This window comes from Eutrema salsugineum, unplaced genomic scaffold, assembly GCF_000478725.1.
Source record: "Eutrema salsugineum unplaced genomic scaffold, Eutsalg1_0 scaffold_15, whole genome shotgun sequence".
In the NCBI taxonomy this organism is placed as follows: Eukaryota; Viridiplantae; Streptophyta; class Magnoliopsida; order Brassicales; family Brassicaceae; genus Eutrema; species Eutrema salsugineum.
In genome coordinates, this window is record NW_006256867.1 from 4,035,799 (window position 1) to 4,060,377 (window position 24,579).

At 38.1% G+C, this 24,579-nt stretch overlaps 1 protein-coding gene and 1 non-coding gene across 2 annotated transcripts; one reads left to right on the plus strand and one right to left on the minus strand.

Moving 5' to 3' along the window:
• The first annotated feature begins 20,474 nt into the window (after window positions 1–20,474).
• LOC112088295 lies at window positions 20,475–20,581 on the plus strand. Its single transcript, XR_002900458.1, has one exon. It is a non-coding gene; the product is annotated as a small nucleolar RNA R71 (small nucleolar RNA).
• Window positions 20,582–23,140: 2,559 nt separating this feature from the next.
• Window positions 23,141–24,373, minus strand: LOC18022123 (DNA ligase 1). Its single transcript, XM_006404971.2, has 3 exons — window positions 24,247–24,373; window positions 23,971–24,042; window positions 23,141–23,898 (listed from the first exon to the last, which is right to left on the minus strand). The coding sequence occupies exons 1-3, from the start codon at window positions 24,371–24,373 to the stop codon at window positions 23,141–23,143; spliced, it is 957 nt and encodes a 318-aa protein (XP_006405034.2).
• Window positions 24,374–24,579: the final 206 nt, after the last annotated feature.

The window sequence follows — 24,579 nt, forward strand, 5'->3', positions numbered from 1 at the left end:
TATATAAACGATTACAAAGTAATTTTTCTAATCTTTTTCCTATAACAATCTAAGAGTTTAAAGTTGATTATTAAAAGAATTCAAGAAAACTTCTTAATTTAAAAATGATTCATACATATTTAGGACTGTTAGCCTGAATTTATAGAAATGCTTCTTAAATTATAGATGTTTTAGGATACTCCTAAAACTTCAAGATATCTTTCTGAAAAATGTTAGGTCATAGAATTTCTCATAGGTGTCACAGAAAGTGGATTTCATGATATTCAGAAGAATTTCTCTAAGTAATATTTTATTTTTCTGGGATGATCTGGTTGGATCCAGTTTAATTTACCGAAGAGTGAAAATTAAACTCGGTAGCTGGACCTGGGTTTTTTCCCGCAAAATAAGAAGTTTATTTCTCGGCCCAATTTTGTTTTGGGAATTTAAAAAATTGGGGCTATGCATAGCCATAGATAAGAAGAAGGTGAGTGGAGAAAGAACGGCTGCTTCAGCCGTCGGAGGAATCAGAACGCATTCGGAGATTCACCTGCAAACATGGTTATCTTGTTCTCTCTTGTAGTCTCATATTCGCAAACATGATTAGGTTTTCTCTCAAATATATGATTTCTGCTCTAGCGAAACCAGGACGGGCCCAAAATCATATGATGCCTAAAACGTACCTTAAAAATGATGTCATCGGAGTAAAATTTTTATGCTATATTTTTAAAAATATATAATCAAAATAATATAAAATTTCATTAAAACATAATTTTTTTTGAAAAGAATAAAGTACAGAAACAATAATACATTACTTATGAAAGATAACCCTTCTTGCTTTCTTTCCCGCAAAATCATCTGTTAGCTTCGAATAATCAAGATTCTCAGCTAACTCATGTTTAATTGATATCATCGACAATCCATTCAATTGCCCTTGAGACATAGTAGAGCGTAGATAATTCTTTATGAGCTTTAACTTTGAAAAACTTCTTTCTGCAGAAGCAACTGAAATCAGAATCGTCAGTAATATGTATAATTATACATGCGTTTGGATAACAACCAGGCTGATTTCTTTTTAAAAAATCTAAAATCTCGATGGCCCTTGTCATATTTTTTGACAACATTCCTCTTAGATATTTTAGTTCCATAAATAGATCTTTTCCATCTATATCTGAAACCCCATCATGCTCCCGAGCAGTTTAAGCTTGTTACAAGATGCTATCAACTTATCATCTTTTGTTGACTTTAGTTTTTTCAAACTAGATAAAAAACCAAAGATTTCCTCATACCGTTGGAATTGCTCAAATCTAACCCCAAGAAACATTATAGCTTGATCCACTATGTTGATGAAATAATCAATTCTAAAACGCTCCTCCGAATTTAACGGATTACTTTCATCCACATGCTCTGCATCTTCACCATATTGCTTCTTCTTTTTAATCAATCGTTTTGGTTTTGTATAAAATATTGGGTCAATTTCCATATCAAGGACAATTTGCATAGCTTCAGCTTTTGCTTTCTCAAAACCTGTTTTTCTATAGTGTTTCAAATAATCAACAAGCCCTCCTAATTGAGAAATAGCAGCATCAAGATCCATATCCTCTGACTGGAAAGTTTTGCTCACTATATTGAAAGCATAAAGCAAATCATACTAGATCACCATTCCAAACAAGAATTCAAACCCTCCAATTTCATGTATTTCACTTACTGCAAGAGACTCAGCATCACTACGATGTCCTGGATTATGACTTTTTGTGCTATGTAAAACAAAGAATCTTGTATTTTTGAAGTCTGGAATCTTATTGGTTTAACACTATCAATACGACTTTCCCAACGAGCTTGTGATAATGGTTTAAGTGCAACACCTCACCATTTCTCTGTAAACTTCCCAGTTGTTGGTTGAAGATGAAAATAGGCAATATAGACGCTGCACAATGCCAAAAAAGGAAACAGCCTTCTAAGACAAAGAAACCATATCACAAAGATCAAGGTTGAGACTATGGTATCCACATGGAGTATAAAATGCCTGTGGTTTTATATCAAGCAATCTTTTCTGAACTCCTTTATGTCTCCTTTCATGTTTTGCCCACTGTCATAACCTTGTCCTCTGATATCTTCTATATTCAACTTAAGATCAGCCAATGCATCTTGAAGAATGTTAAAATTCATTCTCCTCTCTTGTCTTTGATTTCCAAAAAAGACAAAAAGAACTCCTCAACCATCGGTGAATCCGTAGAGATATTAACACATCGAATTAGAAAGGTCATTTACTCTTTACGACTAACATCAGGAGTAGAATCCAAAATGATTGAAAAATACTTCGCCTTTTGAATCTTCTTTAAAATTGCCATCTTAATCTCCTTACCAAATAATTTTATCAACTCATTTTGAATCTTATGACTGAGATAATGGTAATGTGTTTCATGTTTTTCAAACCGTCAAAGGTGTTCCTTCATTACTTCATCAAAGTCTCCGATCATCCTAATAAAAGCATTAAAATATTCACTATTCGGATCACTAATCTTTTTGTTTTCCCCACGAAATGCCAAATTTCTTTCTGCTAGAGTCTTTACTATTGCAATTATTCTCAACATCACATCTCTCCAGTGCTTTCTCTCCTTGTTAATTGCCTCTTGAAAATGCTTATCAATAGTTTCCTTCTTTTCAGCCTTATTTCCAACTCAGCCAGTGAGACATAGAAACAATATGATTATGTGAAGTTTCATGTGTTTCCAGCCTGGTTGAAGAATTTTTCCAGTCATCAAACCCAATAGTTACCAAAACAGGAGGATTTGTGTCTTAAGTGAATAATTTACAGCAAAAGCAAAAGATCTTGTCTTTACTTTTTGAGTAAACTAACCATCTTCTGTCTTGTTTTTTTTTTCGTTTCTCATTTTTCTTGTATAACAAGAGTAAGTGAAACATCTATCAACAGAATCTCTTGGAAAAGGATAATCTATTGGTGGTCTTGAGGGTGGACCTCTCTCAACCAAAAAATCAATCATTTTCTGTTCAATTTTTTCCCAATTTGCTGGATCATCTATGTCCACATTCTCATAAAGACCCTTAATATCATCAGCTTTCATGGTCTTCTCTGTTTTCATTCTCATCTTGTTCTCTATTCTCATATATAACATTTGTATCATCTCCAACAAGTTCTTCTCCATGCTTTGTATCATCTGACTTTTCTGCAGTAGCATCTCCAATGTATAACTCCATAATTTTCTCTATTTTGGAGTAACTCCAAAATGGAGTTGTGTTTTACTCCATTAGACCATCTCCAACCCTACTCCAAATTTTACTCTAAAATACAGTTTGGAGCAACATTCTCTCCAACCCTACTCCATATCCCACTCTAAAATGGAGTAAAAAATGAAGTTACTCCAAATATGGAGCAAAAAATAGAATTTCTCCATTTTTTTGGTCATGACTCCATTTTAGAGAAAAAATGGAGCTTACATTGGAGTAAAACACAAGTCTATTTTAGAGTTACTCCAAAATAGAGAAAATTATGGAGTTATACATTGGAGATGCCCTTATAACTCCATTTTTTCCAAAATAGAGTCATGACAAAAAAAAATAGAAAAACTCTATTTTTTGCTCCATATTTGGAGTAACTCCATTTTTTACTCCATTTTGAAGTGAGATATGAAGTAGGGTTGCAGAGAATCTTGTTCTAAACTCTATTTTGGAGTAAATTTGGAGTAGGGTTGGAGATAGTTTAACAAACTCTTCGTCTTCCTCAATAGGAAGCTCTTCATCTTCATTGTTCATCTCAGCTCTAGCTGTTTCATCAGTTTCAGAATTTTTTTTTTCTCGTCACAAACCTAAGCATACCACTGGCTAGACACTACAAAAAATTGTGTGTTTTACATCATTTATTTTTAATATTTGCATTAGTTATAAATGATGTAAAAGAATTTTGCATCACTTAAATAAGTAATTCTGAAAGTGGTGATGCAAATAGTTTGCATCAGTTATAGAAAATTTTACATCGATTTTTAAAATTGATATTATTATGTATCATTTGTAAAAAAGTGATGTTAATATTTGTAAAATCTTACATCGATTTTTAAAATTGATATTATTATGTGATACAAATTAAGTGATGTAAAACACACAATTTTTTGTAGTGATTAGAGATTTCAACAATTCATCTTATCTGTTCTTTCTCTTCCTATTTGCACATCCACTTGGCTGATTTCTGATCCTATTTTCTGGCAACATTCTCCAGAAATCCAAAACACACCGAAAAAATTTTGGAATAAGAGGATTGATTTTTTTTTTTGTGTGTCTAAATTGTTTTTTTTTAGCCTAAAATCAATTTTGAAAACCTGAAATCGATTTTTTAAAGCCTGAAATTATTTTTTTTTTAAAAAAAATTTGTTGAATTATAATCAAACCCAATAATAGGCCCACATTCTCTATGAGAATAAAGAGTGGATAATGACTCTTGTTTAATGCAATTTTTCTTTTCCATTTTTTTTATTTGGGGGATGTGAGACAAAGTTCAATACCCATTTTTAAAAAGAAATTTGGGTTTTTTTTTGTTGCCCCAAAAAGTGTTGATTTTTGGGCCGCCCTAAAACCCTTGCTTCATGGACTTTAGCCCAGGGCCTGTTTTTATTTTTCTTGATATTGGGGAAACTTTAGGCTTTCTGTTTTCTTAAAATTGTCTGATTCACTTGATGTATCTCCTAGTTTTTACTACAATAGAACAGTGTTGAGATTGTAATATAAATGATTCAAAATTCAGAGGACTAGTGTTACTCTATGATTCTACGAAGACTGAAACAAAGCTAAGAGAAATTTTATTTTGACCTTAACGACAAGCAAAAGCAAACTAAAGACGATTTAAGTTCGAATTAAAACAAGCACTAAACTAAGACAATTCGCAGGAATTTCAGAGATGGAAATCAAACGACTATTCAGGACGCAGATAAACACAAGTCTCGAACTCAAACATAAATGCATATCAACCCACTGTCGTGGCACCGATAACTTTGTATAACGAACTAACTTCTAAACTGTCGTTTGAACCTAGGAAATCGTAGACAAGCATTAACAAGCAGGTTTGATCTGTTCACGATTTACCTTAACATCAACTGCCGTTGGCTAAGGACGAATCGCTCACCAAAGTTTGTTCTAGCAACCTATGACAATTTTGATGAACAGGTTAACCTAAGATCGCAGATTGAGTGATCATTCAACCTAAGCATTAAGAACAACTATGGCGAAGACTATTCTAATTAAGTCCTATTAGCATTTAATCACCAACTCATTGAAATCCTTTGAACGCCCTAATCTAGCTAAGAGATCTACTCTGACATGGAGAAAAGAAACACAACAAAAGATGAAAAGGAATTCATGAATAAAATAAGAGATAACAAGGGTTCAGAATTCTTCTCAAGTGTTGCAGGAATTCTTCTCCCAAATCTTACAAGCAAAAACTCTCCAAAAGTCTAGAAAAATGTAAAAGAAAGCGTAATAGAAGTTCTGTAAAACGTGATTTTGTTTTTGAGGCGGCTCTGGTCTTTTTATTCTCTTCCTGCGTCCCAGAATTAAGTAAAAGTTGTTTTCCTTAATTTTCTCCAGGCGGTTGGAGCAGGTTTTCCATGAAAGGGTTTAGTCGGGAGCAGGTGCTCTCGACCAAGAATGGTCAAACTTTGTGTAAATTGGCCTCTTTTGCTCAGCTTCAACTTCTCTTTGCACCAAAAGCTCCAGCTGCTCCAATCCTCGCCTAAAACTCCCTAGATACCTAAAACAACCTGAAAAAGATTCCAAAAACTTCTAAAAAGATCAGTAAACACGAGTGAAAATGAATCAAAATAGCCATTTATCATTGTCTCCTTGAGAAAATGTTGTACTCTATGAGTGGATTGAAATCGGGCCTTTGGTTTCCTTGGAAGTGTAAATGTTAACTATGATATACATATATACTTCTTATAATGCTGAAGGAATATGTGAGATTATTTCTCAAACTATATATATATATATATATATGTATATGCATATATGTATGATCGCATGTTAGCATGTATATATGTATATATGTATATATATATACATATTACGATTGCATGTTAGCATGTATGTATGCATGTATATATATATGCTAATATGCATGCACAATAGCGAAGGCTGGAAAATTATTTACATGGGTTATGATATATTAAAATTTTAAATTTTAAATTCTAGGGGGTCAATTCATGTTTTAGACCTGAATGATGGGTTAACTAAAAAAACTCAACAATAATTTAACTATTTTTAAAATTCACCTTGGGTCAGTTGACACCCCTTATTTGCTAGTTGGTTCCACCACTGTGCATGTACACACATGGATGGATGGAAATGTATGAGTGCAGATGTATGTATGTATATGTGCATGTATGTATGTATGCATGTGATGTGTAAATGCATTCTTCAAGTGATACAACATTCTCTGGTTAATTAGATATGTCATATCCGACTATGAAAATCAGTTGCTACAGAGACAAGATCAAAATGTGTGAAAGCAAAATCAAAAGACCAAGCACAAGAAAGGGAATGAAGGGAACATGCTTGAAGAAAAGTTTGATAGGATTTCTGATTTCTTCATCAGCTGTTTTTTTTTTCTAATTTATGGATCAGTCCTTTTATAATCTAATATAACAAGAAGATCCCTTAGTCAAAGAAAAAGAAATCATCAATCATCAAAGATATGTCGATGATTTAAAGACTCTGTTATGTGGTCGGAGACATTTTTGCCGTTCTTTTAATAAAAAAAACACGGGATTGGTTTCCATTAAGTCTCTCGTAATTAACTTCCTCTTACATATTCATCAAAGTTTCATCTCTCTGCGTTGAAGCATTTTCGTTATAACACAAAAAGTTTCCTTTAAACCTTTAAAACCGTCACAAACTAAATCGGATTTCAGAATCACGCTTAACTCTAGAGTTTTCTCAAGATTAAGATTAATGTCTGATCGGCCATTGGAATGTCCAATGTACATGACAACAACTTCGAAATCAAGTCTGGGTGTGGCACCAAATAAACCGTTTATTCATGGTTCATGAGAAATTTTAAGCTCCGAGCACGATCAAGACTCTATTGACACATAATGAAGAGCGAAGTTTTGATGGTTGGCTCACAGTGGCTGTTGCTCTATTGTTGAGATACTTGCTAATTCCGATTTTACACGTTAGAGACAAGATCAAGGAGTCTTTAAAACTAATGTCTTGAATGAATATAAGAGGTTGGTTCTCAATGTCGGGTGGTTATGGCGAACTACGAGAGAAATCTGTGTGATCAAATGTGAATTGAAAAATGGAAATTGGGAATTGAGATGTGAAAAAGCGGAGTTCTTGGTGGATTCTCGTGTTTGTGTTTGTAAATTGCTTGTGTGTGTGCTTATAGAGCATTGTCTATTTTATATCTAGGTTTAGCTTGGCATATTGGAAATTAACAGATGCTCTGCAAAGGATGACACCCAAATTTAAATCTTTCTGTAGGACAGGCGAATCGGTCCATCTATGACACTTGGCCCGTTCTGTTTAAAGGACCATCTTTTAACAAAAGAGACTTTTTGGGATATAGCATTAAGGGTTTTATAGAGAGTATTGATTATAAAGGAGTTTGTGTGTATATTTATTGAGAAGTTAACTAGGAGTTGAGGTTTAATGCAACTTACTAACAGTAATTCAGAACCAAAAAGAAAAACTTACTAACAGTTACTTGTTTCACAAGAAAGATGGTTCAAATAAATAATGAGACTACGGTAAAAAAAAATCGTAACGCTACAAAAGGAAACATTACTCGAAGAAATGTACAGTATATATATTTATTTCCTTTTTAATTTGTCGTTGATCGTTACAGATATTTCCTTTTTTGGTATAGACTCTCTATTTTCCTTAACTGGACTCGAAGATGAAAAACAGAGACCTTATAAATAAAACCTCAAACCCTCTCCACATTATTTCTCACAATCACTCGATTATATTAGCAGAAGCAACAACACATCGAAGAATCTACTATTCTTCGATCAAATCATCAAAACTATGTCGATAATATTAAGGCATCGTTACCTCGTCACTGACGTTTTTGCCATTCCGTTTCACACAAAACATGGAATCGGATTTCACTACTTCTCTCGTAATTCTGTTTTACAAGTTCATCAAAAGGTTCCAGTCGCCGGTTTGAAACGTTTTGTTATCCACAAAAATTTCCTTTTAAGCCTTCAAAAACGTCGCAAGCGAAACCGGATCAAGTTTATCAGAAGCCAATTCAAACTCTGCGAGAACTGTTTGCTGGTTCGGTCACAATGGGTGCTGCTCCATCGCCGAGACACGTGCCGGTTCCGATGTTTTGCTTTACAGAGAAGTTTAATTAAAGCAAACGACATGAATAAGAAGAAGAAAGACGAATCTTTCAAGAGTTTTTGCTTAGTATTGTGAAGGAATTTTATGTTTGTTTGTGACAAATCTTTATACGTTAGTGTAGGCTGTGTAGCCATGTGTACTCTGTACTATAATTGTGAAAGATCCGCAAATAATAATCAATAATTTTTTTTTAATTTGCTTTTTATTTTTATGCATGATGTATTCCTCTGATAATGTTTCATAGAATATTTCTTTGAGGTCATCAATATGTGTTCATACGAAAGTTTCTACTATATGAACTAAAAATAACTGAAGATTGATCAGAATGAAAAAAATAATTACATAGACATCTAGCTGTGTGTTTTTATCATGGTTCTAATATAAATAACATTTTGAAATAACAAACAATGAATTAGTATAGCAGAGTAAGATGCAATGTGATGTCACTGAACATCAAATCGTCCACATTTGTTCATACATCTACTGAATTGGATCTTACAGCGAGTTAGTGAAAGCAGAAAAGTTGATATATCAGAAGTGAAAAGAGTTTGAAGGTGAAAACAGTGACAATGTTCAACTGCTTTTGAATCTGAGTTCTAAGCTCTGACGATGGTCATGCAACGTAGCTTGGCTAGAGGGCATCCAAGGAGATATTGTCACTGTTTTTATCAAAAATGTAGTCTCCACAGATTAAAATAGCCAAGCGTTTACTTGAGTTTGGGCTAACACATGCAAAGCTAATTAATAACTGTCTTCTCCATATGAGAACTTTTGGTTTACACGGTTTAAGGAAAGTTTTGACGTCTGACGTTCACGGGTACAAAGGAGAAGATCAGATTATTTCTAAGGAAAAATAATAAATACTGAGAAAACTTGATCAACTGAGATAGAATGCATAACATCCTTCTCTTGCTTGTCAAAGACGGGATGCCACATGCTTTAACATTTCGCACAAGAAACTTCTTTTGACTTATTCTTAAAATCTTAGAAGAGTCTCATGATAACCAATTCTAAACTTTAAAATCTAAAAGTAAAAAAAACGCAAAAAAAAAACCTTAAGTAAACTGATCAAAGGAGGCTTTTTGAAGCCACAGTGCTCTTCCATCTATATGAGGGTGTGTTTGGTTTTTCGACGTCCGAAGGTTTAGAATAACGGAATCATTAGATTCATTGCATGATTTAACATCTAATTCTGCACTTGTTACGAAATCTAACTATTATACAGCATTAATCGTTGTATAATATGATTTAAACTAGTTTGCAAAAAAGGAAAAAAAATGATTGAGAAAATCCATAATCATTGTTTGAAACTGGATTTACCTAACTAAATTCGGTCCATAAAAGCCTAGCAGAAAATTGGTTTATTCAGTTAGACATTATATTCAAAATTGGGCCAAGTCATTCAACGACCCAAAATACATGTTTCAGCCCAGCAGCAGTCTGCAGGATCAACTAAGAGCTACTTAAACTTTGGCATCCAGCGAGCTCTGAGCTACCAGTTGCCGAGTTAAACAGACTTTAACTCAGTTCCACATTTACTACGACAGTTTGGGTTCGTTACAGAGATCACGGAGGAAGAGAAAAGTGGCACAGAGTATCCCAAAATTTGCGGTGGAGGTAGTTTAAATTTCGAATGAGCTATAAAAAGAAGCTCAAGACTTAGTTAAAAGGAGATTTTTTCTATAGCCCTAATTTGTACTACACTACTTGAGCTCTCTTTGTAATCCATTTCTTCGAGATAAACCTTTATTCATCATCCCATTAATATAAAGAGAAAATTGCTGTATGAATAGTTTTTACGTTTTAAATTAGAGGAATGGGTAGTTTTGAAAACCAAGGAAGGATTGAATTGTTTTTACTGTTTGTGTTCTCGCTAGGCTCGTAAGGCAAATTTTTATTTTCAAAATTGCCATTGTCGAACTTAAATAACTAAATATTTCTGGTAAAATCCAATTTGCTAAACCGAGGTCCAATATCATAAACCGAAGTCCAATATCATAAACCAAAGTAAAACCAATGTATAATTTATCGACAACATTTAAATTAAAAAATTTTTGGGATCCACATCTGGACGTAGTCCATCTAGCATCTCCGGCAATCCATCTCCGATTAGCCTTCAGAATGACCGTTGTAATGGCGCGGAAGTTAAAAATCGTTTAGGCGCAACACCGTGGCACCTCTGGTGTCCAGGCGAGTGCTCCGGAGTAACTCGAAGACAGCTCCGACGGAGCAGTCGCCCATACCGCCTATGCCACCGCGACAGAGTGACCGGGTTAAAGATTCCATCCATGCAACTCGTCTCAATCCACGCCGGCGGTGTAGCTCCAAAGTACAATTCGCTCCTCTTCTTCTAGAATGGCCAGCTCAGAATTCTAAAAGTAAGTTACTTTTATAAACTTCGACCTTGTATGAACTGGGCTAGCGGTTTGTTAACTAAAATTAAGATTGAAACGGCTCGCCTGATTGGCCTGATTTATTTATTAGCGGTTATGAACTCTAGTTACGGTTTCTTATGTCTATATTGAATTCAAACGGTTGGATTACTCTTATATCATCTAGAAACAGTTACAGAAGTTTATGTATGAGAGCATACGAATAGGGTAGTTTTTCCAGATCTCTGTTTTCTCCTTCGAACTCCTTTCCCTCAAAATTTCCCCCTGGTTTGCATTTCACTGTTTCTCCAGAATATTATATCCTCCCTGCATTTTGGATTTGTTGTTTTGGTTCTGGTTCAAATACAGGCATGGAAGATGGAGAAGGTTCATATACAGGCATGGAAGATGGAGAAGGTTCAAATAACCTTTCGGAAAAACTACCAAAAAGGGTCCTCGGCGATGGTTACTACCCGTTGGTGCTCGGTTGAACATATATTCAAAGGCCAATGTCATTGGCCTCTTTGTCGAAGCGTTAAAGGGTACTGAAGATCTTGAGAAGCTACTCCATTCCCAGTTTGGGAAGTTGTTCCATCTATCTGTTGCAAGATGTTGCAACAGCGTCAAACTAGTCTATGCCCTTCTATCACGACAACTTGTGACCATGAAGAAACACAAGATTTGGTTCATCTTTGGTGGACAGCCTCTGAGATATTTGATACAGGAGTTTAAGGAAATCACTCGATTGAATTGCAATCCCGAACCTGATAGCACAGAAGAAGAAGATGATGTTGGAAAGACAGGAATCTAGAAAGACCTGTTTGGAAGAGCGACTTTTATGAACGTGTTTGATGTGCTTGAAATGCTAAAGGACCCGGATCTACCCCGATGGAAACGGCTACCATTGGCCCTAATCATTCTTGTTGACGGTGTTCTCTTTTGCAATTGCAAAAATCTGGCCCTGACCGAGAAATACGTAGAGATGTTGACTGACTTGGATAGCTTCATGCTGTATCCATGGGACAGGGTATCGTTTAACAAAACAGTATCTCGTTTTCAAGCTCCGAAGCTAATCACGGATGCCGAGAAAAGGGAGAATCCTTTAACACGATTTCGTCGTTAACTTAAACAGAAAACTAGTGCATGCTACGGGTTCCCTTTATCACTACAACTCATGGCCCTTCAATCTATACCAATGTTGGTCTCCAAAATTCCTCAACCTGATAACTTGAAGACTTTCATTGAAGATCCCGAAGGTTGTCAAAACGTTATCACACTATTGCATCTTGAGGACATACTTGTCGTGGAATCCGACCCTCTGGTAAGTTATGTGTAGTATTATATTTAGTCTTATTTGTAGTACTTGTCTTATAAGATAAGTAGTCTGTGATTGTGTTGGTAATTTTGCAATTTTTTTTGGGTCTAAGTTGTCAGTGGAACAGACGGTAGTGGATGGTGGTGACAATGACCACCATAATGAATTGCGTTGGGGAGATGAGGTAGAGGATGCCGAAGTTGCATTCATGCAGGAACTCATGGCCGAGGGGTACAAATTCTCACCTTCAGATTTTGCTGTGGCACCGGCACCTATCGTGGATCTTAGTGATGCAGAGGATGAGGGAAACAATGAACAGGAACCGGAGCCATCCACCCGACCGAAGAAGAAACTGAAAACACATCAAACTGAAAAACGAAAACCGTAGAGGAAAAGAGGCAAGGGCAAAAACTCGTCTAATTTATAGGAAGATGAAAGCCCTGAAAGTGGACAGATTGCAGATCTTAAAAGATGGATAGTAAGTCAGAATGAATTGCTCCTGAGTAAGATTAAGACCGAGTTGGACAAGAGATTGGGCGTATACCAACCGGACAAAGAAGATGACGGTGTACACCATGAAAAAAAAGATGGGGAACAGGGTGACGAAGGACATCAACCTAAAAAGGTGGTGAAAATCCGGATGAAGATGAAGATGAAGATGGAGGTGAAGAAGGAGGTGATGATGGTGCACAGTCTAGCGTACGCCATGATGATGGTGTACACCAGAAAGAAAAAGATGATGTAGAAGGGACATCTACTTAATATGGCGGGGACCATTATTCTCCCAGGGACCATGCTAACTTGAAGACTCCAGAAGCTCCAACGAAGACCCCTAAACCTGAACAAGCCAATTCAGGAACAAGTCGCCTACCTCTTTACTGCGTCAATCCGGATGAAGATCCACGTTCTGGTACCAACGAGGTGAGCAAATTTTTTAGTCAGCAGCTGACTCTATTAAGTTTCATAACGGGTGTGTACTATGCAATAATTTTTCTGCCTTACTCAGGTGGATGGTGGTCGAACAAATTTGGGGTCAGGCATCTTAGTAGTCTACAAACCTCATACTGCTCACCCATTGAGTTACGCATATAATAAAAATGAAGCACAGACAGATGCACATGATGCACAAGTCAGACATTAAATTTGGCTACTTGGGTATATGGTACTCTTTAAGTATACGTTAGGTATACGGTTGATATGGTATATGCTTTATTGTTATGGTTTATAGGCTGTGGCTAATGAAGCAGAGAACTCAAATGCGGCGAAAGATTACCATACTGCGCCTGAGGATGCAAGTGATGTTTCACATAAGACCCATTGTACTCCAAAACCCCCACAAGAAGTTGAGGGATCGTCTGGTCTAAAGAGAAAAAAAGAGGAACAGGAAGAGGAAGAAGAGGTAGAGGAAAACGCGCACGCGTACGGTCGGACAAGATTCGAGATATTTACACCGCAGATTCAAAGGTGAAAGCCCTATTTATATCCAGATCGAAAGCTGAGTACAAACCCCTCGAAACAGTGGAACACCTTTAGATATAGAGTCTTAGAGAGCACGAATTTACCAGTTAATATCTGTCTTGTAAAGCTTTATTATGTTTCTGATACTCTTCCTTCCCAATTCCATTCAGTCTCTTTTGCGAGTGACTGAAAACTGCGTCGCTCCTCTTCTCTCCGACGTTTTTGCACATATCTGCTGATATAAACTAAAGAAAGAATGCATGAGGATTGAAAACAAAGGTTTTGGGTTTAAGGTATGGTACCAGATAAAGATAAACTGGTCATCTAGGACGACAAAGAGTGGTAAAAGTGATGGTAAAAGACGTCCTAGATGTGTATGTCAATGCCTGCCTAAAATCAATGATGAGAAAATTAGATATCAATATTAAATCCAAATAAAATGAGCTAGTATATCCTGTTAGAAAAAATCTCCATGAATAGAAGTCCTCTGGTGGAAGTTCGTAGTGCAAGTACTCTAGCTACCGCCTAGTCTAGTGCTAACCTGATAACACTGTATTTTGACCACTTTTATGGATCGTTTTGAAATATTTTTTTTATGTTTTTAATTGCTTTTAAGTACTTTTATTACGTTTTTCTAGTATTTGTAGTTCCAAGACTCTTTTCAGGTAACTTAGGGAAAAGCTTAACAAAATGGACAGAAAACCAGATTTCAGCTCAGAGTCAAACCGTCAGAAGTTCACCCCTGATTGAAGGCCTTCTCACCGTCTGATCCAGCTCAAATTTGGAGACCTTAAAGATGGAAGTATCAGCTTTCCACTGCACTTTACAGCTTGGCAATCCAACGGTTCAATCAAAAGATACGCAAAGAGCAAGATGTCCCGAAAACCAGCTGGCCAGCACTTCCACCTGCGGCCAACAAGCATTTTTCCGTGGTCAGGAGCATCCCGACCGCGGCAAACCACTCATCCACCCCGGTCAGAGCACTCTCGACCGGGGCCTTCAACCTCCAAGCCAAAAAAGCCCATTTCTAAAGCCCACATTTGGAGAAACACTAAGTGACGTCCAGAGAGGTCTTGAGCACTATAAATACATGTCTTAGGAGCCCTAGAAATCGTGGGTAACCTTAGAGAACCGAATTATTTACTTCATACTTTTATTGTTTTTGCTTTAGCTTTTAGGGAGAGAGAGATTTGTTCTCTTGAACCCTTGTTCTTTCTTTTTCAATTTCAGTTTCTATTCTACTTCTTAATACTATGTTTTTGATTTCGTTCATTATGTCTGAGTAGTTTTATTGTTGGGATTAAAGGATTTTCGATGGGGATTTATATGTTCGATGAGGATTCCATTGGCTATTGAGCTGAATCTTAGAACTTTTTCTTCTGAATTCGTTTTTATTGCATGAGAGTAGCGTCATGAACTACAATCTGATCCAGATGCTTGGTGACACGAAAGTGTTCATCAGGTATCAGATCTAGTTTGGGAGAGCAAAACAAACATAGGAGTGGAAACCTACCTATGGGCGATTTGTGAATTAGGACGAGTCTTAAACATAATGCATCTCTTCTCTTCCAGGGCCAGAGTGGAAACCTACTGGTCAGGGTTGAGAGCGATAGTTGTCTATGATCACGACAGTGGCGTATTCATACGTCTGTGACTCCAGTTCGAAAAGTTTAAGCTAAGATCTTACCAATTTACTCTCTAGCAATGTTTTGAATCGTTCAAACCTCTGAGAAAACTTCCCTGAAGCCCAACGCTTTCTTCCTTATTGTTTTACACCGATTTTCTTTAAGCTTTAATTCAATATTGTCTTTCCTTTTTAGTTCATTTTCATTTAAGCATTAGAATATCCGCTTTTATCATTTTTAGTTATTTTCGTTAAGTTTAGTTATTACATCATTTAATTTCCGTATTCTCTTTTAAGATTTCGTTTTTAGATTTTATACACACTACCAAACCCCTACAAAACCGTTTTTGTTCTAGACTTCCTTACTTTAACTTATTTCAAAGACTTTTTGCAGGAAAAGATCCTCCTTCCCTGTGGATTCGATCCCTAAGTACTATAATCGATCAGCTGTGCACTTGCGGCTATTGATTTCAATTAGGGTAAAACTTGACACACATCAACACCACCATCAAGTTTTTGGCGCCGTTGCCAGGGAAGGCACGCGTTTTCTTTTCTGCAAAACCCCGAGAAAGGTTAGTAAATCGACTCTAGAACCCCCTTTTCTGCAACTTTTCATTTTTCGGTTATTTTGTTTCCATTTCAGAAGATATGGATCCTATAAATCGAAATAAACACAATGAGGAAGGTTTCTATAACACTCCTCAAGCCACCAGACGCAAATGAGCTATCATGCATAGTGTAGAAGTGTGCAGGTCTAAATCATCATAGTTTTGCGTCAAACATTCCTGAAAAATACTTAATGTCGAATAGGTTACATATTAAAATTTAAAAAGTACTTGAAATTTAAAAACAAAGGCAGAAAAATAATTAGTACGGATAGACATCCTCCCCCAGACTTAAATCACACTGTCCTCAGTTTGAAAAAGTTGGTGAGAAGATGGTGAATAAAAGCAAAATAAGATAAAATAAGATAAAAGAAAAGAAAATGATGATAGAACCGTGATGGTAGTGAAGTGCTGGTCAATCACTCATCCTCTGAAGTGTCTTCTGTGAACTGGTGCTGCTCCTGTAAGAAGGTGACAACGTGCTCAAAGCGTCGTCCCTGTCTCTCAACTCTGCGCTCCAGATCGGAATGAGTGTGTGATGATGTGGATGATGAGGTGTGGCCGGTCGGAATAGATGGCTGAAAATGAGCAAAGGCCGCAGCTGCATCACGCCTCGCCTTGGCCACTATGTACTGGCCAATGGTGAATGGTAATCGAGGTACGGATGGCAGAAAATCATCGGATTCCGGAGTCCATCGAGGGCGTCCTCCGTTGCACAATCTCGGGATAGATGATGAAGGTAAGCGGACTCGGTGCTCCTTAGTGCCAGTGCAATATTTGTAACCAAACCTGTCTGGCTCGAAAGCGGCACGAGAGATAGTGTGATCGCGAGAGAGATAAAGTAGATCATACCAGACATCGGGAAGTGGATCATCAAATGAGAAATCGAATCCTACAGTCTGTAGTATCGCTGTAATAGCACTCCCGAAGGCTGGAGTAGCGTCATCGCAACCATGTAAATCATGCTTCACCTTTACAATATTCTGCGATATGATCCAGGCAAAGCAGGCAAGTCGTGAGTCATCCATAAACGGAATCTGAAGTGTAATGAGCTCAGTCTTCAAGACACCTCCCATGTTGGCTCTAGAGAAGATCGTGTGTGCTAAAAGTTTGTGCACAACTCTCACTGCTGGGTGGCTAAGAAGGGCTGACTTAGATCTCCCACTATCGTAAGCTCCATTACCCATCTCTCTCCATAGGTTAAGATCAGGTTCATCTTCAAGGTAGAAGCCATCAGTGTACGGAAGCTTAAGAGCTTCACAAACCTCGGAAATGGTGAGAGAATAAGGCTGTCCGCTGATGGAGAATGACAAGATACCATCTGATGCTCTGGGGTTCCTCCTCATCGTGTGGTGGAGTGTGACGGTCGCTAAAAGCTCACGGACTAGCTCAGGATAAGTCGGAAGGTTCAGCTCCAAGTAGGGTCTCAGCTTAAGTGCATCGATGTACCAGATCACATCCTCTCTGATTCCATGCATCTCGAGTGTATGATAATCAATGCAAGGCATGGGTTTGATGTTCAGCTTCTTGAAACGCCTTGCATAGTCCACTCTCGGGTTTGTCTCCCTCCCAATGTATCGAATCTGTGGTGGTTCGGGAGGTGCTCGTGTTTCTCTTGAATGCTGGAGCAATCTCATCACATAGCTTCTTCTTCTTGGTCTGGCTTGGTTCAGCATGTACTCTCCTAGAGTAGCATCGTCGGGAATATCATCGGAGCTGCCACCAGTTCGACGGCTCCTTCGGGATCTGGTTTCATCCATTTTCTGTAAAATGAAATGATTCTTGGAAAAAGAGTGAGTTTTGGATGCTAATTTTAACACATTAAGATCTGTTATACTAATACTAGTATAAAGAGATTAATTAAAATTATTAGCAAACAAAATTGATATTAAATCAGAGAAATCAAGTAGTTCATGACTAAATTTGGATTTTTGATGTTCTCAACATAGAAATCTTCTAAAAATTGGTTTTTATGAGCAATTTCCATGTGAATTCTAAAGATTACCCAATACTAATCACTAATCACACAAGACTAAATCTTCATCAATTTTGCTGTTCCAAATTCTATTTTTATGAAGCATGAAGAATCCAAATTTCAAAAATCTCAATTCCTCTAAAGCTAGGTGCTAAAATCGATTTTTAGATAACCTAAATGGATAATCTATCATTCTTAAGCTATTTCCACCATCAATAGACCAAGATTCTGGGTTTTTAAAGAAAACCCTAAGTTCAAAATCGAGTAAGAATGGTGAGTTTGATGTTCATACCTTGCTGGAAAGAGAGATTTGATGGCAGAATTGAAATCAGCTTCGAGAAAGAGTGAGGTTTGAGCCAAAAATCTCTTAAAAAGCTTAAAAATTGAAAATGTGTTCTTTCTCCTAAATCTCTAAGTCTTTTGGAAGAGAAGAGAAGAAAGAGTTTTGATCCAAAAAATTTGTTTCTTTTCTTTAAAAAGCGTTTTTGAAGCAAAAACGGAAAATTTTTGGAAATTTTTAAGTTTACGGGAACTTACCTTTTCTTGTTTGCACATTAGGAAAGTTTAAAACTTACAGAGGATCTTTTCGGGTTTTACCGGGAACATTTCGGGAAATACCGGAAATCACCAGGCAAAACCGGGAATCACAGGCAAAACCGGGAATCACAGGCAACACCGGGAAGCGGCAGAAATCCGCGGAATCATCTCAACGACCAACGGCCGTTGTCAGGAGATGCGCGACCGCGGTGGCTGAGGGCTCGGCCGCGGTCACATTTCCGGCGCCGCGGTCGATGCACTCTTGGCCACGGTCAGGTCTGTTGCAACCGCGGGTCTTCCTCCTGCGGCCTATTGTCCAATCTTCTCGTCTTTGCTGGGCAGAGCAGCTAAAGACCTACCTTTTTCTTATTGGTTTTTCTAATTTTCTGATTCTTTTGTGTTTTTTTTTTTTTTTTTTTTATAAAATACCTAATACTTAAAAAGAAAAAGAAAGCATAAACTCAAAAAGGGAAAAGAAAATTAAAAGAAAGAGTACCTAAATGGGTTGCCTCCCATTAAGCGCTTTTGTTTTAAGTCGTTTAGCTCGACGTAAGCATGAGGAATCAGGCTGATTTGAATGGCACTCCACTTGATGTGCCTTTATCACTTCCGGTTGGTGGAGGTTTTACTTCTTCTCCTTGAAGAGAAGTCTTCTTACCTTTAATCTTCTTTCAGACTTTAATGTTGTTCAGAACCCTTTTTGTGTTTTCGATCAGCTCCTGTATTTGATCCTCACTAGTTTCTGTTGCATCCGGTGGAATGATGATCTTGATCTTTGCAAAGGCTTTCGGCTTCTCCTTTTCTTTCTCTTTTGGCCTGTTTCCTTTACTTGGAAATTCATCTAAGATAGTACGATAGTACCTTTTTCTGTCCACATTGAGGAAAACAGCATGCCGGTTTGCGTGATCGATTATTGCTCCTACTGTAGCTAGGAATGGTCTCCCGAAAATGAGTGGCCTCTCCTTGTCTTTATCCATCTCCAGGACTTGGAAATCTGCTGGAACAATCTTATCTCCCACTAGAACTTGTAGATCATGAATCGGCCCTTCAGTATCTTTTTGAGATGAATCTCCAAAGATAACCATAACCGTCGATGTCCTTAAGGTTTTTATGCCCAATCTTTCGGCAAATGCCTTAGACATGATATTGACATTGGCTCCAAAATCGCACAAGCAGTCTGTAAACTTGATTCCTAAAATGAAACACTGGAAAACAAAACGTCCCGGATCATCGGCTTTGGTAAGCCTTTGAAACGGTGATCGTTCGGGTACCTTAAACGGTGGCTGCTTAGGATCGATGTCCTTGTACAGTGGTACAAAGATTGGGGTTTCTTCTTTCTTTCCATCGGTTCCGGACTCTTCTTCGGGCAATGTTGTTATGGCGTTGCAAAACTTCTTAGGGTTATCTTCAACTCTTCCTGGAAGAACTTCACTTTGCCTTTTCATAGAGTCGGCTGTTTGGGCGACTTGCAAATCTAACTTCTTTACGTGCGAAGATAAAGATTCAAACTTACCATTCAGATCATTGTATGCAGTCCACTTTCACGTTCACGTCTTTAGACGCTTTTTCGTTCGTCATAACGAGCTGTTGGATTGACTGTTCAACTCTACCGATTTGTGAAGCTAGCTGGTTCGTCGTGACTCCCTGCTGTTGTACAAATTGATTGTTAAAACCCGTACCTTGGTAGTTATATGGCTGTCGCGGTTGATATGGTACTATTCCTCCAAAGTTTCCACCTTGAAACTTGTTTTGGAATGATTTTTGCTGAGGTGGGTAGTACTGATCTTGAGGGTTCTCCACATTTGGATTGCGGTAAGAGAGATTGTTGTAATTTGCATTCCGGAAGTTGTTGTTGAAGTTGTTGTTGGAGCGATTTTGGTATGGCACCAGTGCTCCTACGTAGTTCACATCTTCTTCTTGAAATGCTTGATTAATGTGATCGATATCACTAGGTCCTTCCTCTTCTGCGCCATTGTTGTTTTCACAAGCATGGATCGGGCGATTGTTGCTCTTCAGAAGCTGGCTCACCATGTTCTTCAACTCGGTTATCTCCTTGTTGTCTGTTCCGGCTTGCTTCATCGATCGATCATATTCAGGACAGTCATTGCTATTGGCTTGAGCCAAATTTTCGATGAGGGCTCTTCCTTGGGTTATCGTCTTTTGCCCAAAATCTCCATTGCTAGCTGTATCAAGTGAAAGTTTGTATTTTGGTTGCAAACCTCGGTAAAATTTGCTCAGCAGGCTTGATCCATGAAATCCATGATGAGGGCAATCGCGTTCATACTCCTTAAAACGTTCCCAAGCTTCATAGAAAGATTCAGTTGGCCCTTGTTGAAAGGTTGAGATCTTCGTTCTCAAATTGTTCGACCTTGACTTAGTGTAGAAGTGGTTCAAGAAAGCAGTTCTACATTCTTCCCAATTAGTAATCGATCCTGCAGGCAAAGACTTCAACCAACGGTGAGCTTTATCTGCTAATGAAAAAGGGAACAACTTACACTTTAAATAGTCAGGTGGAACTTGGTTTGTTCTCATCATGCTGCAAATTTCTTCAAAAAGCTCGATATGGTCCATTGGGTGCTCAGAAGGAACTCCATGGAACTGGTTTTGCTTCACCAATGAGATGATTTGAGGCTTGACTTCAAACTCATTCCGGTTTGGAAATGGTACTTGAATCGCAGATCGATTCTGAAAATTTTGAGTAGGTGCATCAAAGTCAGCTATGCGATGGTTCCTGGCTTGTCTTCGATGTTGATTTGCTGGCGGAATGGGGCGGTGAATGCGTTCATTCGGCTGCATTGCTGGGTGGTCACCATCGGCTACATTGATGGGTGGATCAAGGTCTTCACGTCCTTCTCTCTCTCGGTTCTGGTGGTTTCTTGGAAGAACCTCATCCTCCTCTCCGTCTTGTCGAGCATGATCACCTTCTATGTGATCATTCTCTTCGTTTTCTCCATGTTCGGACCCTTCTTGGTCCATATTTAAATTTTGATTAATAGGATCTCCAGGCTGGTCGTCGTTGGCCATTCCTTGCGTTCGTCTAAGTCTTCGAAGTTCTCTTTCGTGTCTGTCTATCTCATCTAGAATTGGAATGTCTCCTGCAGGTCTACGCCTGGTATTCATGCAATTCAGAGAAAGACAAAAGAAGGGAAAGATAGTTCAGAAAAACTTTAAGAAAGAAGTAGAGATCAGGTGTCTAGAACAGAAGTTAAAACAAGAAAAATAGCAAAAGGCAGCGAAACAAATCCCCGGCAACGGCGCCAAAAACTTGATGCGTGCTCGTGTCAACTACGTGAGGGAACAAGTTTTACCCTTAACAAAACAAATGAAAGCCGCAAGTGCACAGCTAATCAGTTGTAGTATTTAGGGATCGAATCCACAGAGATTTGTGTGCCTGGTATTCTTCTACGGTTTTTAACTTTATGTCTAGACTAAATTGGTTTTAAAGGTTGGTTGTTTTTCTTGCGAATTAAACTAAAACAAAAGAAAGCAAATAAATCTATCCTAAAAAGCAGGTAAAGAAAATCGAATGAAATGCAAATGGAATAAGTAAAATATCGAACTAAACAAAAATAAGGCAAGTAAAATATCGCATGAAAGGTAAATAAAGCAAGTAAATAACGAACTAAGGAAATTGAAATGCAGGTCTAAGAAAGCAAGTAAAAATCGATGGAATTGTAAACTATGGCTAAAAACGCTGAGCTTTTGGGAACTCTAAGGGATCATAATCGGTTTTAACATTAGTGTAGATAGATTGGGATTGACGGATAACAATATATGGGTTCTAGAGCTAGAGTACGGCGGTATGACTACGTCACTGTCGTGATCATAACCAACTGTTTCTCGCAACCCTGACCAGTAGGTTTCCACTCTGGCCCTGGAAGGGAGAGAACGCAAGAGCTGCACAAGACTCGTCAATACTCACGATCTCGCCGCAGGTAGGTTTTCACTCCTACGGAAAAATCGCCTGTTTCATTCTAGGGCTGATACTTAATGAAAACTTTCGCAACACTAACTATCTAGATCAGATACTAGTTGATCAATCAAGCATACATGCAATAAGAACAAGAATAAACAGAGAACAGGTCGAAATCCCAGATCTATAAACCTAGATGTCTTAATCGATTATGAGAGCCCCTTTCGGGAACCCTAAGCCCAACTCGGGATCTACTCAGACATGGCTGAGTTCGACATCATCATTGGTTTTAATAAAAGTAATGAAAAACAGTAAATAAAAGAGATAAAGAAAGCTTCTCTATTGAAGAACTCGGACTTGAACAATCTTCTACAAAAATCTCATAAAAACGGCTAAAGGAAAAGGGTTTCTGTAAAGTATGAAAAGCTCTCTCTAAAAACCACCTAAATGACATGTATTTATAGTCTCCAATACTCCATGGTCTCTAGGGTTCCGGAATTGAGGCTGGGAATGACTTTGGGCTTCAGATAAGTGGGCTTTAAGTCGGAGGTTGAATGCCGCGGTCGGGAGTGTTGTGACCGCGGCAATTGGCTTGTTGGCCGCGGTTGGGAAGCTTCTGACCGCGGCAAATAGCTTGTTGGCCGCGGTCGCGTGAGTTGCTGGCCGACTCCGCGTGGCTCCGGGGCTAATGGAGTATCTTGAGATCCAACCGTTGGATGTTTGCAAACCAAGTGCATTTGAAAGCTGGTTGATTCTTCTATAAGTTGTCCAATTTTGAGGGTGATCAGACGGTGAGAAGGTCTTCGTCTCTCCATGAGAGTTCTGACGGTCTGCATTTATCCAAAAGAGTCTTTTTGTTCCATTTTGTGCCTCTTTATCTCAAATTACCTGAAAAGTCTTTTAAAATCCGGAAACATAGAAATCCTTTGAAAACCTTTGAAAATGGAGTAAAAACACCTGTAAAAGATATTAAAATGATCCATAAAAATGGTCAAAATCCGGTGTTATCAATAACGAACATATTTTTTGGGAGATCGAGATAAAATCAGGTCCACCTCCTTCTGCTCCGCCTCCTTCTGCTCTGTCTCCTTCTGCTCTCCCTCTTTCAGCTCCGCCTCTTTCAGCTCCGCCTCTTTCAGCTCTGGCTCTTTCTGCTTCAGCTCCTTCTGCTTCAGCTCCTTCCGCTTCTTCTCTTTCTCATCTGACTCCTTCTGATTCGGCTGCTTCTGCTTCTTCCGTTTCTCAGTTGTCACCACACTTTCAAGTTTCTCTCCACCTTCGGGAGGATCTTCATGTTCTTCTTCGTCTCCTTTTTCCTCCTTTCTTCCTTCTTCATTTCGTAAAACTTCTCCTTCCTCATCTCCTGGTCCTTCTCTTCTTGCCTCTTTCACATATTGTTCTACAGAGCAGAGTCTTATATCAATGTCATTCATGCGGTCACTGATTCGGAAAAACTGAGCATCCATACTCTTCTGCAAGCTCTGCAGCTGTTTCACCAATCCAAGAGATGCCACATTCTCCGTAGCCACATTTTCCTTAGCCATTGCAGGATGGTTTACCCACTCCTTATTATCTAAGGCATCAACATCCATCTTACATATCTTTTTCCAGAATATCGGCTTCTCTTCCTCAACTAAACACCTCGTCCAATTGTCAGGAACTATATCACTGATATCTTTCTCTTCATTCCTCTCCATGACTCCAGCAAGCATAATTTCCTCATCCTCATATGATTGCAATATACTCTTGATGACCCTAGTGTTACCTAGTGTTTCATTGAGTTCCGACAAAGAGAAACCTTTTAGGGTGAATGGTTAGAACTTCTGCCTGCACATACGGGGCCAATCCCTATCTGGTCCTCTAACATCTTCTCTGTATTTGTACTTCAGACATGGGATGACCTCAAAATCTGGCAATTACACATAACCCAATAAATTACACTTAAGCTCATAGTATTACAACTACACATAGACCTACGAATTCTTTATAATGTGACATAAATCCAAGGGAGTAACAAAGCTTGGAAATGTCCATGCATCTCTTTCGATGACCACTTTGAAATGCCTTATTGTGTGCTCAATCTCCTTCATATTTACATCGAAGGAATACTTACCCCAACGAAACCTTCTACAAGCCTCAAGATCCACAATCCTCAGGAATAAGGGGTCAACAGATGGGGTTCCCTTTCCGATTTTTGTCTTCCCATTAATTATAGAGGATAAAAAGTAGGCGACACACATCTTCAACCGTGATTGCGATTGTAAATGGGGTTTGTTTTTTCGTTTTACTAAGCTTCAAGTTTAAAATTTACAACCCCTAAATGTCTGCAAGTGCACAGATGTGCGCTGTAGTACTTAGGGTATCGATTCACAGAGACTTAGTTGTTTCAGTACGAATTCACGGCTATGCTTAAATCAGATTAGAACTAAACAATTTGGGTTTTGGT

Coding starts and splice junctions, on each gene's coding strand:
- LOC18022123 (XM_006404971.2), bottom strand. CDS start 24,373: ATGTGTGTCGCCTACTTTTTATCCTCTATAATTAATGGGAAGACAAAA. Junction 24,043..24,246: donor TTGTAGAAGGTTTCGTTGGG/GTAAGTATTCCT, acceptor TGTAATTGCCAG/ATTTTGAGGTCATCCCATGT. Junction 23,899..23,970: donor ACCAGATAGGGATTGGCCCC/GTATGTGCAGGC, acceptor ATGAAACACTAG/GTAACACTAGGGTCATCAAG.